This window comes from Arvicola amphibius, chromosome 13 (genome assembly GCF_903992535.2).
Source record: "Arvicola amphibius chromosome 13, mArvAmp1.2, whole genome shotgun sequence".
Taxonomy (NCBI): Eukaryota; Metazoa; Chordata; class Mammalia; order Rodentia; family Cricetidae; genus Arvicola; species Arvicola amphibius.
The window spans coordinates 58,444,313-58,462,708 of NC_052059.1; the positions used below are offsets into that span (position 1 = coordinate 58,444,313).

Below are 18,396 nucleotides of genomic sequence, written 5' to 3' on the forward strand. Positions count from 1 at the left end.
CACTTCCTTGGTTAGAGATACTCCCAGATATCTTATGCTATATGTGGCTATTGTGAAAGGTGATACTTCTCTGATTTCCCTCTCTGCTTCCTTATCCTTTGTGTATAGGAGGGCGACTGATTTTTTGGAGTTGATCTTGTAACCTGCCACGTTACTGAAGGAGTTTATCAGCTGTAGGAGTTCTTTGGTGGAGTTTTTGGGGTCGCTTATGTATACTATCATATCATCTGCAAATAATAAAAGTTTAATTTCTTCCTTTCCAAATTGAATCCCCTTGATTCCCTTATGTTGTCTTATTGCTATTGCTAGAACTTCAAGCACTATATTGAAGAGATAGGGAGAGAGTGGACAGCCTTGTCGTGTTCCTGAATTTAGTGGGATAGCCTTGAGTTTCTCTCCGTTTAATTTGATGTTAGCTGTCGGCTTGCTGTAAATAGCTTTTATTATATTTAGGAGTGACCCTTCTATCCCTAATCTCTCCAAGACCTTTATCATAAAAGGGTGCTGAATTTTGTCAAATGCTTTTTCAGCATCTAATGAGATGACCATATGGTTTTTTTCCTTCAGTTTATTTATATGATGGATTACATTGATAGATTTTCGTATGTTGAACCAGCCCTGCATCTCTGGGATGAAGCCTACTTGATCGTAATGGATAATTTTTCTAATGTGTTCTTGGATTCGGTTTGCCAGTATTTTATTGAGAATTTTTGTGTCAATGTTCATGAGTGAGATTGGCCTGTAATTCTCTTTCTTGGTCTTTGTGTGGTTTAGGTATCAGGGTAACTGTAGCTTCATAGAAGGAATTTGGCAGTGACTCTTGTGTTTCTATATTATGAAATACCTTAAGGAGTATAGGTATTAGGTCTTCTTGGAAGTTCTGGTAGAATTCCGCATTGAAACCATCTGGTCCTGGGCTCTTTTTGGTAGGGAGGTTTCTGATAACAGTTTCTAATTCTTCGCGACTAACAGGACGATTTAGAGCATTTACCTGGTCCTGGTTTAACTTTGGTATATGGTATTTATCTAAAAAACTGTCCATTTCTTTTACATTTTCCAATTTTGTGGCATACAGGCTTTTGTAGTAAGATCTAATGATTCTCTGAATTTCCTCTGTGTCTGTGGTTATGTCCCCCTTTTCATTTCTGATCTTATTAATTTGCGTGTTCTCCCTCTGCCATTTGATTAGTTTGGCTAAGGGTTTGTCAATCTTGTTGATTTTCTCCAAGAACCAGCTTTTTGTTTCATTGATTCTTTGGATTGTTTTCTGTGTTTCTATTTTGTTGATTTCTGCCCTCAGTTTGATTATTTCCAGTCTTCTACTTCTCCTAGGTGAGTCTGCTTCTTTTTTTTCCAGAGCTTTCAGGTGTGCTGTTAAGTCACCAATGAGTGCTTTCTCTGTTTTCTTTAAGTGGGCACTTAGTGCTATGAACTTTCCTCTTAGCACTGCTTTCATTGTGTCCCATAGGTTTGAGTATGTTGTGTCTTTGTTTTCATTAAATTCAAGACTTTAATTTCTTTCTTTATTTCTTCCTTGACCCAGGTGTGGGTCAGTAGTTGACTGTTCAGTTTCCATGAGTTTGTGGGCTTTCTGGGGGTAGCATTATTGTTGAATTCTAATTTTAATCCATGGTGATCCGATAAGACACAGGTGGTTACTAATATTTTTTTGTAACTGTGGAAGTTTGCTTTGTTACCAAGTATATGGTCAATTTTCGAAAAGGTTCCATGAGCCGCAGAGAAGAAGGTATATTCTTTCCTATTTGGGTGGAATGTTCTATAGATGTCTGTTAAGTCCATTTGGTTCATTACCTCCATTAAGTCTTTCAATTCTCTTTTAGGTTTCTGTCTGATTGACCTGTCCATTGGTGAGAGAGGAGTGTTGAAGTCTCCAGCTATTAGTGTGTGTGGTTTGATGGCTGCCTTGAGTTCTAGAAGTGTTTCTTTTACATAAGTGGGAGCTTTTATATTAGGGGCATAGATATTCAGGATTGAGACTTCATTCTGATGGATTTTTCCTGTTATGAGTATAAAGTGTCCCTTTCCATCTCTTCTGATTGATTTTAGTTTGAAGTCAACTTTGTTGGAAATTAGTATGGCCACACCCGCTTGTTTCTTAGGGCCATTTGCTTGATAAACCTTTTCCCAACCCTTTACTCTGAGTAGGTGTCTGTCTTTGTGGTTGAGGTGTGTTTCTTGTAAACAGCAAAATGTTGGATTCTGTTTTCGTATCCAGTCTCTTAGCCTGTGCCTTTTTATAGGTGAATTGAGTCCATTGATATTAAGTGATATTAATGACCAGTGGTTGTTAACCAGTCATTTTTAGTAGTAGAGTTTGTGTGTTTCCCTTCTTCTAGTTGTGCTGGTGAAGGGTCGCTAGATGCCTGAGTTATTGTGGGTGTTGTTGGACTCCTTGGTTTGTGATTTTCCTTCTATTACTTTCTGCAAGGCTGGATTTGTGGCTGCGTATTGTTTAAATCTGTTTTTGTCCTGGAATAACTTGTTTTCTCCATCAATGGTGAATGCAAGCTTTGCTGGGTATAATAGTCTAGGCTTGCATCCATGTTCCCTTAGTGTCTGTAGCACATCTATCCAAGCTCTTCTGGCTTTCATGGTTTCCATTGAGAAATCAGGTGTAATTCTGATAGGTTTCCCTTTATATGTTACTTGACCTTTTTCCTTTGCAGCTCTTAATATCTGTTATTTATTCTGTATGTTTTGTGTTTTGATTATTATATGGCGTGGGGATGCTTTCTTTTGATCCAGTCTATTTGGTGTTCTGTAGGCTTCTTGTACCTTCATAGGAACATCCTTCTTTAGGTTGGGGAAGTTTTCTTCTATAATTTTGTTGAATATGTTTTCTGGGCCTTTGAGTTGTAATTCTTCTCCTTCTTCTACCCCAATTATTCTTAGGTTTGGTCTTTTCATGGTGTCCCAGATTTCCTGAATGTTTTGTGTTAAGAATTTGTTAGATTTGTTTAGTTCTTTAATCTGTGAGTTTATTTCCTCTATAGTATCTTCAGAGTCCGAGATTCTTTCTTCCATCTCTTGTATTCGGTTGGAAATACTTGTCTCTGAAGTTTCTGTTCGTTTACTCAGAGTTTCCATTTCCAGTCGTCCCTCAGATTGTGTTTTCTTCAATACCTCCATTTCATTTATCAGGTCTTGTACTGTTTCCCTTACCTGTTTGATTGCTTTTTCTTGTTTTTCTTGTTTTTCTTGGGTATCTTTGAGAGATTTATTTATTTCGTCTACCTTTTTGTTTGTCATCTCCATTTCTTTATGGCAGTTTTTTACCTCCTGTTTAAGGTCCTCTATTATTTTCATAAAGTACTGTTTAAGGTCGGTTTCTTCTATATCTTCTGGGGTAGGGTGTTCAATTCTTGTTGTTTCGGGATGTCTGGCTTGTGGTGATGTCATGTTGCCTTTCATGTTGTTGGATGAGCTCCTGCATTGGCGCCTGCCCATCTCTTCCTTCAAAAGGAGCCCGGAGGCGTTTGGTGTCCTAGACCAATCTTTGCTGTGACTGAAACTGGTTGGATCTCCCCAGTGCCAGAGGAGGACCTATTCCTTGCGTCACAGTCTGAAGAAGCCCGCACTCCCTTGCAGGAATCCTCAGACCTGCCTGGAGGCCAGAGTCTGACTCCTCTGGGTGGATGGCCTTAGAACAGGAGCAGGACACCAGTTCAGGTGGAATTGAACTGGTGGAATACCACACAGTGAACCTGGCAGCACAATCTGAAGGAGCCCGCACCCCTCTGCAGGAATCCTCAGACCTGCCTGGAGGCCAGAGTCTGACCCCTTTGGGTGGATGGCCTTAGAACAGGAGCAGGACACCTGAGAACACTAGGGATAGCTTGGGAGACACAGGGACGGAAGAAACCGACACAAGCCTGGAGAGGGAAGTGGGGGTAGGGGGTCTGTGCTCTCTTCCAGGGCAGGTTGCCCCAGGGTCCGCATTCACTCACCAGTTCAGATGGAATGTCAGGGCACAGGATCAGGGATTCCAGGCAGCCCAGGGTCGCAGCCCAGACAAAAGGGCCAAGGTGGGGGCAGGGCGGGATGGAATACCACACAGCGAACTTGGCAGCACAATCTGAAGGAGCCCGCACCCCTCTGCAGGAATCCTCAGACCTGCCTCTATACATTGGTTTTTTTGTGTTAAAATGGAAATGATCCAGGCTCACAATTTGAATATATGTGACCGTGGCCAGTGCCCCATTCAAGTATGGGCAGATTCTACTCAGATGTGTTCCTGGTTACATCAGGTATGAGAAGAGAGGATCTGATCTGCCCTGAACTGTTTCAGGAGCATGAGAATGAAAATGTAATTTTTGAGTGAATAATGCAGGTTATTGACATTTCACAAGCCATTGCATGAGATGAAAAGCAGGGACAGATTTTGATGTCCTATGTTAAAGTATTTCTCATACCTCCTTTTTATGCAGCTCATAAAACTTGAATCTAAATGGATGGCACATTAGAAATTCAATAACTAAGCTATAAAACTTGTGAATAAAATATGGGGGTATAGATCCATTTGAAATGGATTAGAAGAATTATTCTTAGATGTTATATCAGAAAGCAAAGGGAAAATTAACATGGATAAAAATATTTTTATTGTACAGTATAGAGCATCAATAACATGAAAATGAACCCCGCAATGAGAAAATGTATTTGCAAATTGCTTATTTGATAACATGCTCCTGACCATAATGTAGAAGCAGCTCTGTACTTCAGTGATTAAAAAGACAAATAAATATGGTTAAAAGAGAGAAACATGGATAGATAGTCTTTCTAGTATGATATATAAATGCTCAATAATCACATAAAATAACACTGAATGCAATGAGATTTTAGAAAAGAATAAAACTACAATGGGTACCACACAACTCCACTAAAACAGAAGATATAAAATAGAGAAAACAGAACAAGTTTTATCTAAAGTGTGGGAAAAGTAGAATCCTTGTGCAGTGTTCATGGAAAGGAAAAATATTGGAGCTGCTTTGGAAAACAGGAATTCATTTCCTCATAACATCTAAAAAGAAAGGAAAGTGTGTATTACATAAGTAGAATACAAGTGTTCATATATGCATATTTATAAGATTCCAAAGTGAAAAAAAAAACAGTGTGTGACAACTGATGAGTAGAAAAAGGTAGCCTACAGGAGGAATGCAATGTTGTAGGCAATGGAAAGAAACGAAATACTGATTCATGATACAAAACACACAAAATCAATTGAGAGACGCCACCTGCGTCAGACCACATGGAACAAATGTCTATTTCTACGTAATTGCTATTATAGAAAACTCTGTTTGTAACAGGATTAGAGGGATGGAGATGGGGGCAAATGTTCAAGGTAGGGAGTTTATTTTTGTACTGGGAAATCTAGCTCCTGTGAACTTATGAACTCTAGACTGACAGCTGTGGTACCTCAATGGGACTGAGCTAGGCCCTCTGCATGTGGGAGACAGTTGTATAGCTTGGTATATCTGACAAGACACTGACAGTAGGACCAGGATCTATCCCTGGTGAATGAGTTACCTTGCTGAAGTCTGTGCCCTATGATGGTATACCATGATCAGCCTTAGTGCAGCAGGGAGGGCCCTGGTCCTGCCTTAACTTAATGGGCCAGGCTTCATTGACTCCTCATGGGAGCCCATATCCTTTGGGAGGAGTGATTGTGGGTGGGCTGGTGGAGAGGCAGGAGTGAGAGGGAGGGGAGGGAGGGAGAACTGCGATAGGAATGTAAAATGAATTTAAAATAAATAAAAAACAAAATTTTAAAATCTATAATGATGCTGACATAGTTCTGTGACGAAAACAATAATCACTGAATACACTTTAAATGACTGAATGGTATGGTGCCTGAATGGTATTTCAATAGAGCATTCACAATACAAAGTTCTAACAAACTGAGAAACTTTAATTCTGATAGTAGACATCCAGGAAGTAAAAATAAATCTCTACCTTCTGAGCCTATTAAGACCCTGCACATTTTATTTCTGTCATCTCAGTTTCAACACCCAATGTCTCCTCTCTGGAGCTTTCCCAGCCTGTTCACTAGACCCCAGCTTCTGTCTTTCCTGGAACACTGTCTTTAGACAGTAGTGTTTATACACCACCCTGGTGTTCTTTCTACTGCTGTGATAAAATCCTCAAAACAACTCAAAGAGTAAATGGTTCAGTTGGCTTGCAGGTTACAGTCCATCAGCAAGGGAAGCCAGGGCATAGGTGAACAATCTCCAGGAAAGACCATGCCTCCAGGAAGGAATAGATGACAGAAGAACAGAGGGAAGAACTTCCTTCTTCCTGGACTCAAAGAAAATACATATTATGACTTAGTCAATGTAGTCCTTTGACTCAGAAAAAAAGCTACAAGCTTTTCATCTCAAGTTCTTTCCTGGAGGACAGTTATTTCACCAGCCATGGAGGTGTCAGGGTTGTAGTTCCTCTGACTCTAGCAATAAAACATTCCCATCTAGAGTCACAACTTGTCCTGCAGAGCAAAGGCACTCTTTCTTTATGTGCTTTCCTGTTGCCTCTGTGCTACAGAGCATCCACTAAGGGTGATATCTCTATCATCACACGTCACCACTCTAGCTGTGATGACCATTCAAACTCAACCTGAAATTATTGCATCTCAAGTCTGGGTTATTTCGTAAGCTGCTTTCATTGGGAATATTAACAATCCATTCCACTTCCAGTGGATGCCAGAACTAATACCTCATCACAGATTAGAAAAGAAGCAACTGTACTTTGTGAAAGTTTTGCTTTGTGAAAAGGGGACAGAGCTGGAGCCTCAGAACATTTGAGCTCTCATTTGACCTCCAGAAAGTGGTGCTGCACTCACCAGCATTCTTACTTCCGTTGAGATCGTCCTCACCTGCTCACATCTCATCCTTCTTGCAGCTGGTTGCTTTTAGCAAAGGTGTGTGTGACAAGAATCAGATTCTTCCAGCCTTGTGTTGGCAGCATCACTGTCTTTAGCTGAGTAGGACACTTCTCCAGCAGACCCTTCCTCACACCTATTTTCAAATTCCTACTTTCTTTTTTTTCTCATTTTTTATTAAAAAATTCCATCTCCTCCCCTCCTCCTCCCCTTCCCTCCCCTCCCTTCCACCAATACCCCCACTCCCTCCATCTCCAGGCCAAAGAGCCATCAGGGTTCTCTACCTATGTCCAAGGTCCTCCCAACTCCCCCCAGGTCCAGGAAGGTGAGCAACCAAACTGACAATGCTCACACAGAGCCCGTCCATGCCGTAGAGTCCAAGCCCATCGCCATTGTCCTTGACTCTAGAGGGGTTCCCAGGTATCCAGGGAGATGCCCCCAGCTAGTTCCTTGGGCAGCTGAGGAGAGGGAGCCGGAAAAGGTTAGATCCTATAGCCATACTCATGAATATCTTGCATATCACCATAGAACCTTCACATGGCGGTGGATGGAGATAGAGACAGAGCCCCACATTGGAGCACTGGACTGAGCTCCCAAGGTCCTGATGAGGAGCAGAAGGAGGGAGACATTGAGAAAGAAAGTCAGGACCGTGAGGGGTGCGTTCACCCACTAAGACTGTGGGACAGAACTAACGGGAAATCACCAAGTCCAGTTGGAATGGGACTGATGGAACATGCGACCAAACCAGACTCTCTGAATGTGGCTGATGGTGGAGGCTGACTAAGAAACTCCCACTTTCTTTTTTTTTTTTTTTTTTTTTTTTTTTTTTTTTTTTTTTTTTTGGTTTTTCGAGACAGGGTTTCCCTGTAGTTTCTAGAACCACTTTCTTAAACCACTTCCTGCCTGTCCTGTTCAAGAGACTTCTCCCAACAAAGAGCTACAGCCTTCCCAGTATTCAGTCGTGCTCCTTGCGTTGCTCCTAGTACTGCGGGTACACTTTCTCCTGAGTGAGTATAGCTTCCTCATGGTCTCCATATCCTGAGATTCTGACTGTTCTCAGTAAAATCTGCATGGCAGTTACTGACCTAAGATCCCCATCTATGAGACCCCAGAGCACAATCAGCGACTCAATGTGAAATGAGTGTCACTATCTATGAAGAATCCTCTATGAGCTGAAATGACATTATTCCTCCAGTGTGGCACCTTACCTGTTCTGGTATGTCTAGCACCCAGGGCAGGGACTGCAGCTGCTCCTCAAGTATTATTCCAGCAACACGGTGGTTCACATCTTGAGTGGCTTTGAGGCTGCGTTTAAGTTAAGTGACTCTTCCTTCCACCTGAAGAAAGTCTCTGTGCACCTGAGCAATTTGGCTATGTACTTCTGTGCTCTAAGTACACAAGGTATGGGGTTGTAGGAGTAGCTGAGCATAAACAACCATGTCAGTGAAGTGCTCAGACTCAAGTGTGGAGGCCTGAAAATGTGGTGAGTCCTACCATTAAGATTCTGTTGCAAGCAGTTTTTTCTTCTTTCTGTCTTTTACAAGTGTAAATCTTACCTGTTAAGTTGAGAGCCAGTACCGTCAAGCTTAGACCCAGCTCTCCAGGCAGATTCTATACTGTAGTTATAACTCATCTGTACCTTGTAAATATCCCTCAACTACTCAGAGATCTAGGAATATGGCATTTAAATATTTAATTATTAAAAGACTTTTCATTACAAAAAGAGGCAGGTTGGCTCCTAGCAGAAGCGCTCTACCTCCTCCAAAGAAGACCGAAGATAAATGGGCACAGAACAACATTCATCCACAACTCACTTCATCAACTACCAAGTGCTGACCACTGGGAAAAACTGCCTTTTATCTAATCTAAACTTAAGATCTCTAAACAGTGGACAGAATCACCAGAATCGACAGCCTAGCTGCTCAGATCAAGTAGGCTTGTCTTCCTAAAGATTTCTTATCCCAGAAGATTTTCTGAAACCTGACAGACCCAGCACTAAACAGCAGAAGAAACATATGACCCTCAGTGATCCTTGAGGATGCTGAAAAGTAGCTCTAGGTGCCACCCAAGTAAGTTCTCTGTCGTGCTTTAATCAATAACTCCTCAAGTAAAATTTTATCCTTCTCAAAGATCTCTGATGCAGTTTGACAGCTGAGAGGTTTTGTCAGTTTCAAAAGGACAACCTCACCAAACAAATTTCAGTAAAATACAAATACAAGTTATTAAAGTATGTATCTGCAAGTTATAAAGGTATGAGGACAAATAAAAGTTATCAAATCTCTCTCTCACACTACCTTTCATAGTCGTAAAAATACTTTTCATTGTGCAAAAACATGTCAGAGTCATTCTGATATGAAAATGCTACTGTTTATACAATGTATATGTCTAAAACTTATGTTTCACAAATCCGAAGAATTATTATGAGTTCCAGGGAGCCAAATTGAAGAATCCACCTTAAACAGGTCAGATATACCCTTCTCAATTCCCTGGTCCTGAAATTTTTTTCTTTTCCTAAATTTAACATTGTCCTTTGTTCTGCCAATACCTTGCTAGGCCCAAGAGACAATAAATTGAAACAGTAAATGGATGTTTAAAAGAAGTTCCACACTAGCTCAGTATTTATTTAGGGGTAAACTCAAAAATCAAAATTCTCTGCTTGACCAGTTGAATCACACGATCCAAAAGAGCAGCTGGCAGAAAGGGAGCAAGGGGAAGGAGAAAAGGGATGGCCCAGGTTTTTCATTGGCATATATAGTATAAGAAGAGGCCATGCCCGAGTAGGTGGGTACTTACAAACTAAAGGTCTTCCTACAGCACCAAACAGTTTCATACCACAAACTCTGGACAGAAGTAAAGTAACCAGCTACCTTAGAATGTGACTAGTACACAGCTTTCTCAGATCTCCCCCCCCACAGACAATGTCCAGAAATAAGCAGGAAACCATCTTGAGAATACACTGTCCCAATTCCTTTAACCTAATTTCCCGCCTTTTTTATTATAAGAGAGAGATGGGAATGTTATGATCTGCTGCCCTGGTCTGTCACCTGTGTACCATGTTCCTTTAAGAGACAGGCCCTGCCTTCTTTTGGCCCTTCCCCTTCTGCCTAGGGAAGCAGATATCCTGCCTCCTCTAGCCTGTGCTCTCTCTCTTTCCATCTGTCTCCTGAAGAGGTAACCTCTGCTCTTTCTGCTCTGCTCTTCTCTTCTCCTCTCTCTCTGTGCCCCTCTTCTTCCTTTTCTTCCTTTCTCCTTTCCACTCCATAACCCACTAAATAAACTCTATATCCAAATTATCTATGCATGATACATCTGTCTGTCTCTCACTCTTTGCAGTCTCCCACCTGCCAATGTGACTGCCCAGGGCCTCAGAGGACTCACCGAAGCCTGGGGGACTTCTAACCCTCATGGGACTGGCTGTCCCTCGTGGGACCATCACCCATCATAGGACTGGCTCCCCCCTTATATCTTTGGAAAAAAATAACAAATATGTTTTACCATTTTTGTCACAGTATGGTTGGGCTGGTTGAGAACTTCAATCTGTGGAGTGATATGGCAGGCCTTCTCATGTTTCTCATTCTTTTCACCCTATATACCACAGAGATTTATTCACGTTCTTAGGGGCACCATCATCTACCACTGTCATTACTAAATTCTACATAATGCACAAATATAGCACACTCTGTTCCTCCATGTCCCTACTGGCTAGACAAGATATTTTTAGGAATTAAATATTTGGTTGGTAGTGGGACAAGGTACAGGCTAATCTAGATTTTTATTCCATGATCATTTAGCAAAAAAGTATGTATCTAAAATCCTTTATTGAACCACCAACCTAAGTCCCTTCATTAAAGTGTAGCTTCTTTTTGCCTTTGTCCAAAGAGTCTGCCTGAGGTGAAAATGAAATAATTGAATTAATTCATTGGCAGTGGAAATATCAAATCAGCATAGCTGTGTGGTTCTTAGTGGTAACAGAAATGAAGATTTATAATAAAAAGGAACTAACTTAGCAAGAAAACATATTTGAGGAAATAAGAGTACCACAGAGTGAAATCAAGCTAAGTCCTGTATTCACAGAGATAAACAAATTTTAAAAATAGAATAAAGGGATGGTGTCCCCAGAGCAAGATTACATCCAACTAAGTTTTCAAACTGGGAAAAGGAATTCAAGAATGTTTGGAGCTGGGTGAGGTGTTGCATGCCTTTAATCCCAGTACTGGAAAGACAGAGGCTGGCAAATCTCTGAGACTGAGGCAGGCCTGGTCCACAGAGCTAGGTTCAGGACAGTCAGGCTTAAGGCAGTGAAAGAAAAAAAAAACTGGTGAAGACCTAAGTGAATGAGGGGACCATGTTCCAGATCCAGAAAGCAGCAAAGCTTTATACCATTGGCCACATGGTTCTAGAGTTAAGGAGAAAAGACAGGGCTCTGGAGTTTGCTATGAGATTAAGGAAAGCAATTGAGGCCAGGCATGTGTCAGAGGTATTCTTGGATGGAAGTTTAGAGAAGCCATTGCATGAAGCTTTGAAATTGAAGCCTAGATTTCCTTGGAGACATCAAGATGTTAGAGATGCCAGAGCCTAGAATATCTGCCTGGGAGAACTGCTAACAGGGAGAGGAACCAGTCCAAGAGAAAGAAGTGTGTTGCAGTCAAAAATTTTGGAGTTTGGTCAACTGATTTTTCATCTTGTTTTCATCCAATATTTCCCCACCATGCTCACTTTCCTATGTTTGCGATGGTAACATAGATCTTGTGCTGTTATATATTGGAAGTATGTTATTTGTTTTTTATTTTGATTTTACAAGGGATTTACAGCTACAGGATTGCATGCATCCCAGAGGAAATTTTGAACTTTAAACTTTTAAGTAAGTTTGATACTGTTATAGACTATGGGGACTTTTGAAGTTGGACTGAATACATTTTTGCACTATGATATGACTATAAGCCTTTGGGAGCAAAAGAGTGGAATGTGGTGAAAGAAAATGCTCCCTAAAGGGAGTGGCACTGTTCCAAGGTGTGGCTTTGTTGGCATGTTCCTATTGAAGGAAATGTGTCGCTGTGGAGATAGGGTTTGAGGGTTCAAATATGCTCAAACAACACTCAGTGAGACAGTCTACTTTCTGTTACCTTTGATCAAGTATCAGCCAGCACCATGTTTGCTTTATTGCCACCATGCTCTCCACCATGATGATGATAGACTTAATGTCTGATACTGTATGCGAGCCACCCCAATTAAATGGTTTTTCTTTAATAGTTGCCATGGATATGGTGTGTCCTCAAAGCAATAGAAAACCTAACCAAGACACTAGGTAAGTGAACAGGAATTACAGAAGCAAGCATAACCATAATAATACAAGAGATGGAAGAGAAACTCTCAGGCCTAGAAGATACAATGGAAGAAATTGATATATTGGTCAAAGAAAACGTTAAATCTAAAAGTATAAAACATAGGAAATCTGAGGTTCCATGAGAAGACAAAACCTGAAAATAATAAAAATAGAAGGGGAAGATTCCTAGCTCAAAGGCCCAAAATATATTTTCAGCAAAATCATAGAAAATATACCAAACCTAAATAAGATGCTTATAAAGGTACAGGAAGTTTGCAGAACACCAAACAGATTAGACCAGAAAAGAACTGCCACCTGCCACATAATAAAAAAATCTATACATAGAGTACAACAACAACAAAAGAATATTATAAGCTGCAAGAGAAAAAGGCCAAGTAACATACAAAAGGAGAGCTATAAGAATTACACCCAACATCTCAATGGATAATATCAAAGCCAGAAGGACCTGGACTGGTGTTTTATAGGCTCTAAGAGGTCATAGATGCCAGCCCAGACTACTACCCCCAGCAAAACTTTCAGTCATTATAGATGGAGAAAATGAGATATTTTATGACAAAGTCAAATTTAATCCTTAGATATCCACAAATCCACTTGGACAGAAGGTACAAAAAGGAAAAGTGAACTCCAAAGAAGATTAACTACTTCCAAGAAAACACAGTAAGTAAATAATTTCATATAACAGTAATTGACAATCATTGATAATTAATATCTCTCAATATCAATGGACTCAATTCCTAATAAAAAAGACACAGGTTAACAGAACAGATATGAAAACAAGATTCATCCTTTTGCTGCATACAAGCAACACATCTCAACATCAAAGACAGACATTAATTCATATTAAAGGATTTGAAGAAGATTTTCCAAGCAAATTGATTTATGAAGCAAAATAGTGTGCCCATTTAAATTTTAGCAAAATAGGATTCCAACCAAAATTAATCAAAAGATAGGGGGAAGGATACTTCATACACATCAAAGGAAAAATCCACCAGGATGACATCTCAATTCCTGAATCTCTATGCCCCAAATTATGTTTACCTTGCTATTCCCATTTCTGGTGCTTCTCATCAACCATGTGTTATATTTCTGACATCTGTGGCTACTCCAAGTTATATATTTCCATTTGAAAATTTGGAGCTAGGAGCTTCTACAATTTCCATTGGATTTGGAGTTCAGTGGCAGAACATTTGGCATTTGTCTTTCAGGGTCTCTGTCAAATCATTTAAAACAATCTTCCTTTCTAGTTCTATTCATCTATAGGCAAATTTTATGATGTGATTTTTCTTTACATAGAAGACTAATTCATAATGTATAGGTGTCACATTTTTATTATCCATTCATAAGCTGAAGGACATTTAAATTGTTTCCATTTCCTAGTTACTGTGAATAGAGAAGCAATGAATATAACTAGGTGACTATCTGTGCAGTAGGATATACAGTTCTTTAGACATATATCATGAAGTGGAATAATTGGGTTGTGTGGTAGATTTATCTTTAGTCTTTTGATGACTCTCCATATCTATTTCCAGAGTAACTGTACCAATTTTCATTCCCCCAACAGTGAATGCAGGTTCCTTTCACCCCATTAACCCCCACCAATATTTGTTGTTAGTTGTTTTGTTGATTTTAGATACTCTAACTAGTGTGAGATGAAATATCAAAGATATTTTAATTTGTATTTTACTAATTGATAAGGATGCTGAGCAATATTGAGATATTACTTGGCCATTGTGATTTCTTCTTTTGAGAACTCCATCTAGTCTGTCTTGTCTTCTGACCACCTGCTTTTCCTTCACCAGGAAGGGATGGGATGAAAAGAACTGTTTTAATGAGACTTGTGGAGATGGCCTGAAGTCATTTTTGTTGGTGATGTCCATACACTAGGGGGCACTGCAGGGTTCCTAAAAATTACTTTTTCTTAAGTTGCCTAGAGATTTGAAGACCTGAGAACAGACATAAGGATATAAGACAATCCACTTACAAAGCAAAGAGTAGAGGCGATGTTGTAGAGATCACCCGGATCTTTAGCTCTCAATTATTCTGTAGGAAACCAAAGACATCTAGAGTCTGTTGAATGGATCCATATTCTATCAATCTATTTTAAGGACAATTCTCTGAACAGATGTAAGCAAAATAAAATCTCTCTGGGCATTATGAGAATAAACACACAAGAGAAAACACCCCCACTGCTTTCTTTCTTTAGTTTTATGCTTAAAATTTCTCAAGTCAGAACCATGAGGGATGCGTTCACCCACTGAGACGGCAGGACAGAACTAATGGGAGACCACCAAGTCCACTTGGAATGGGACTGATGGAACATGCGACCAAATCGGACTCTCTGAGGGTGGCTGATGGTGGAGGCTGACCGAGGAGCCAAGGACAATGGCGATGGGCTTGGTCTCTACGACATGGACAGGCTCTGTGTGAGCCTTGTCAGTTTGGTTGCTCTCCTTCCTGGACCTGGGGGGAGTTGGGAGGACCTTGGACTCAACATAGTGTAGAGAACCCTGATGGCTGTTTGGCCTCAAGAGGGAGGGAGTGGGGGTGTGGGTGGAGGGGAGGGGAGGGAAGGGGGAGGAGGAGGGGAGGAGATGGCAATTTTTAATAAAAAATAAATAAACTGGAAAAAAAATTTCTCAAAAGAAATAGAAATTGGTCCAATGCCGTCATATCACATATAATAAACGTATAATATGTGCATGCACATATATATATACACACACTTTAAACTAGAAAGAAGATAAATAATTACTTGAGAAGAAAAACTTACAAGGTATAAAAGAATAGAGGGGCAGTGTCTTGCTAAACTAGAACAGGCACAACTGAGCTAAACACAACACAGTGGAAGAGTAGGACAAAAGCCAAGAGATGGAAAATAAATCAGGGCAGTAACAGGGGCGGGTATGCCTTGTTTTTCATATAACCACCACATTTCTGTTGAAAACACTTTCTATGTACATGATGATCTTAATAGCAAGAAATTCCTTTTATTCTGTTCAGTGCATTGCATGCTTATATGACAGTGTAATTTAAGAGTCCTGCCAGGACTTCCTTGTTGGGTCCTTTGTCTGTTTATGTATTTTGTGCTTATAAGAGTGTATGTGTTTCTTTTTTTTAACTTGTCATAACAATTTTGTTTGTTTGCCTCTTTGCTTTCTACAAAGAGAGGAAAAAGAACATGGAGTTCAGTGGTTGAGAAGGTACAGAAGTTCTTGGAGGGGAGACAATGATCAGTCTATACGGTTGAAAAATTTCAAAAAAAGGTCAAAAAATCATGTTAGGATTCTGCAAGGCTCTACCAACCCACTGGAGCTATTAGTTCTCACACCAATATTCTGCATTTATGAATTCCTCTTCCTCACAATCTTCCCCCAAGCTCCCCATATAAGAAGTGTTACATTAGAAATACAGTGTCCTGGGCTCTACATCATTGTCCTCCACAATCGTGCAGTGGAGGTGGGAGGAGTTTCTTGTTCAGATGAAAGAGGAAGCTCAGTGATTAGGAGAGAACTGCTGTGTGTAAGCACAAGTGTGTCTGGGCACAAGACTTGACACCCTCACAGCTGGCGAGAAGACACCCCAGCAACTGGACAGGGGCCATGGAGAGGAAACAGGGAGCTGTGCTGTGGATTCTGTGGGTGTGGATTTGCTGTGAGTTGTGCTCATCTATGCTGCTTTAGGGAAACTGCAGAGATGTCAGTGGTAAAGGAGAAATGAGTCAACAGAGAGCTCCTTGCAGTCATCCTTATGATGTCTCCTGGGATATTTGATAAAACCCTTCATTAATTCTGAATTACTTTTCTGTTTCCAAGCAGGGGTGAGAGGAGATGAGGTGGAGCAGAATCCTTCAGACCTGAGTCTCCAAGAGGGAACCAGTTCTGTTCTCACATGCAACTTTTCTATAATCATGAGAAATGTGCAGTGGTTACGGCAGAATTCCAGGGGCAGCCTCATCAATCTTTTCTATCTGTCTCCGGGAACACAGCAGAATGGGAGGTTAAACTCAACCTTCAACAATAAGGAGGGCAAGAGCACCCTTCACATCAGGGATGCCCAGCTGGACGACTCTGGCACCTACCTCTGTGCAGCAATGGCACAGTGCTTCCAGCAAGTCTGCAGCCTGGCCCCAAACTGTGCAGCTTAAAGCCCTGCCACAGGCAGACTCTGCAGGAGGATTTGCACAGCTGTGGCTTTATCAGATTTCCACCAATTACAAAGAAGGAGTGAGGAAACAGAAAAGTAACAATGCGGTAGTTCACACTTAAACTAGACTGATATGATACTAACTTGTAGAAAGATAGAAGCTCAGAAATATCAGCCAACATGACCAAAATTTATACTTTATTTTATTAAATTCTTGTGGTAATGTCATAAAATATAAACCCATCTTACACTCTAGAATTATTTCAGTCTTTTCTCATAATTGAAAAGTAAGACCCAAGGTCCTGATGAGGAGCAAAAAGAGGGAGATTATGAGCAAGGAAGTCAGGACCGTGAGGAGTGCATTTACCCATTGAGACGGTGGGACAGATCTAACGGGAGACCACCAAGTCCAGTTGGAATGGGACTGATGGAACAGGGGACCAAACCGGACTCTCTGAATGTGGCTGACGGTGGAGGAGGACTGAGAAACCAAGGACAACGGCAATGAGCATGAACTCTACAGCATGGACGGGCTCACTGTGAGCCTTGTCAGTTTGGTTGCTCACCTTCCTGGACTTAAGGGGAGCTGGGAGGACCTTGAACTTAACATAGTGAAGGGAACCCTGATGGCTCTTTGTCTTGGAGAGGGGTGGAGAGGGGGTATGGGTGGAAGGGAGGGGAGGGAAGGGGGAGAAGGAGGGGAGGAGATGGAAATTTTTAATAAAAAAAAAAGAGAAAAAAAAAGAAAAGTAAGAGCAACTGTTTCCATCCTGTGTTTAGAGTGCATGGGACATTTCCCACGAATCTGCTAAATAGGAAGTTGAAAAAATTAATTTTAATGATCTAATAAATTAAGTGGTAGAAAGGCATGGCAAACAATTTTTTAATTTAATTTTATTTTAAAAAACTGCCTCTTTTCTCATTTTACATACCAATTCCAGTTCCCACTCCCTACCCTCCTTCCATACCCTCTACCTTTGCTCCCCAACCCCACCACCAATCCAATCCTCATGGAATTGTACAGATGGCTCAGTGGTTAAGAGCACTGGCTTTTTTTCCAGATGTCCTGAGTTTAGTTCCCAGTAACTGCTTGGTGGCTCATGACCATCTGTAATGAGATTTGGTGTCCTTTTGTAGGTTGCAGGCATGTGGTGAGACACTCTATACATAATAAGTAAACAAATCAGATTATTAAATCACGACATGGTTTCAATGCATCTTGATATTTTGAAATATATAATACATTTAATTATGCAATATAAAAACAAACATTTCACATCAAAAATTATGAGGGCCAAAAGATAAATGAAAAACTGAAGAGATATGTTTGCAAACTGTAATCACAATAATACTTGCAACAATTGATTCTACAAAATATTTACATATCTGTAATGTGATATACATGCAATACTTCTCATTAAAACACTGCTTTCAAAAGAAAAAAACTGGAAAACTACTAAATGTCAAACAAGAGGGGAATAAATCATTATACAATAATTAAATGTAATCCAAACACTGCTGATTACCAAGGGTTGGCAGCTTATATTCCACAGTTGAAAAACTCTGGCCTGCCACTTGTCTCTGAAAGGAACTGGAAAGCAGCCATGCTCATTTACTCCCCAACTGTCTCTCCATTGGTGTGTTCATGTTGAAACGGCAGCTGAGTGGTTACAACAGCAACTATATTGGCTAAAACATTTCCTTTCCAGAGCTCCACAAATTAACTGACCCCTCCCAATTGTGATTCATTCACCTTTATCCCCATTGCAGCTGCATTTGTCTCATACATAGATTACCCGAGCTTCCCAGATAACAAACAATTCCCAGTTGTCAATCAGGTTTGTGTGACTGTGGCTAGAAGTGGTGACACTACAAGCGACAGCTTCTACAATTAGAATGAACAATTCAGTCACCCCAGAAAGGTCACAAATAGCAACCATCATAATCCTAGTTTCTTGATAGTGTATGGTACAGAGTTAGGTGTGATTAGAATATGGCAATCCGGCACAGACAGAGG

General features: G+C 40.5%; 1 gene segment (V, D, J or C); it reads left to right on the forward strand.

Moving 5' to 3' along the window:
* The first annotated feature begins 15,835 nt into the window (after positions 1 to 15,835).
* Positions 15,836 to 16,380, forward strand: LOC119799841. The segment is given in 2 exon segments: positions 15,836 to 15,887; positions 16,052 to 16,380. Coding segments are annotated over 2 exon segments (381 nt in total).
* Positions 16,381 to 18,396: the final 2,016 nt, after the last annotated feature.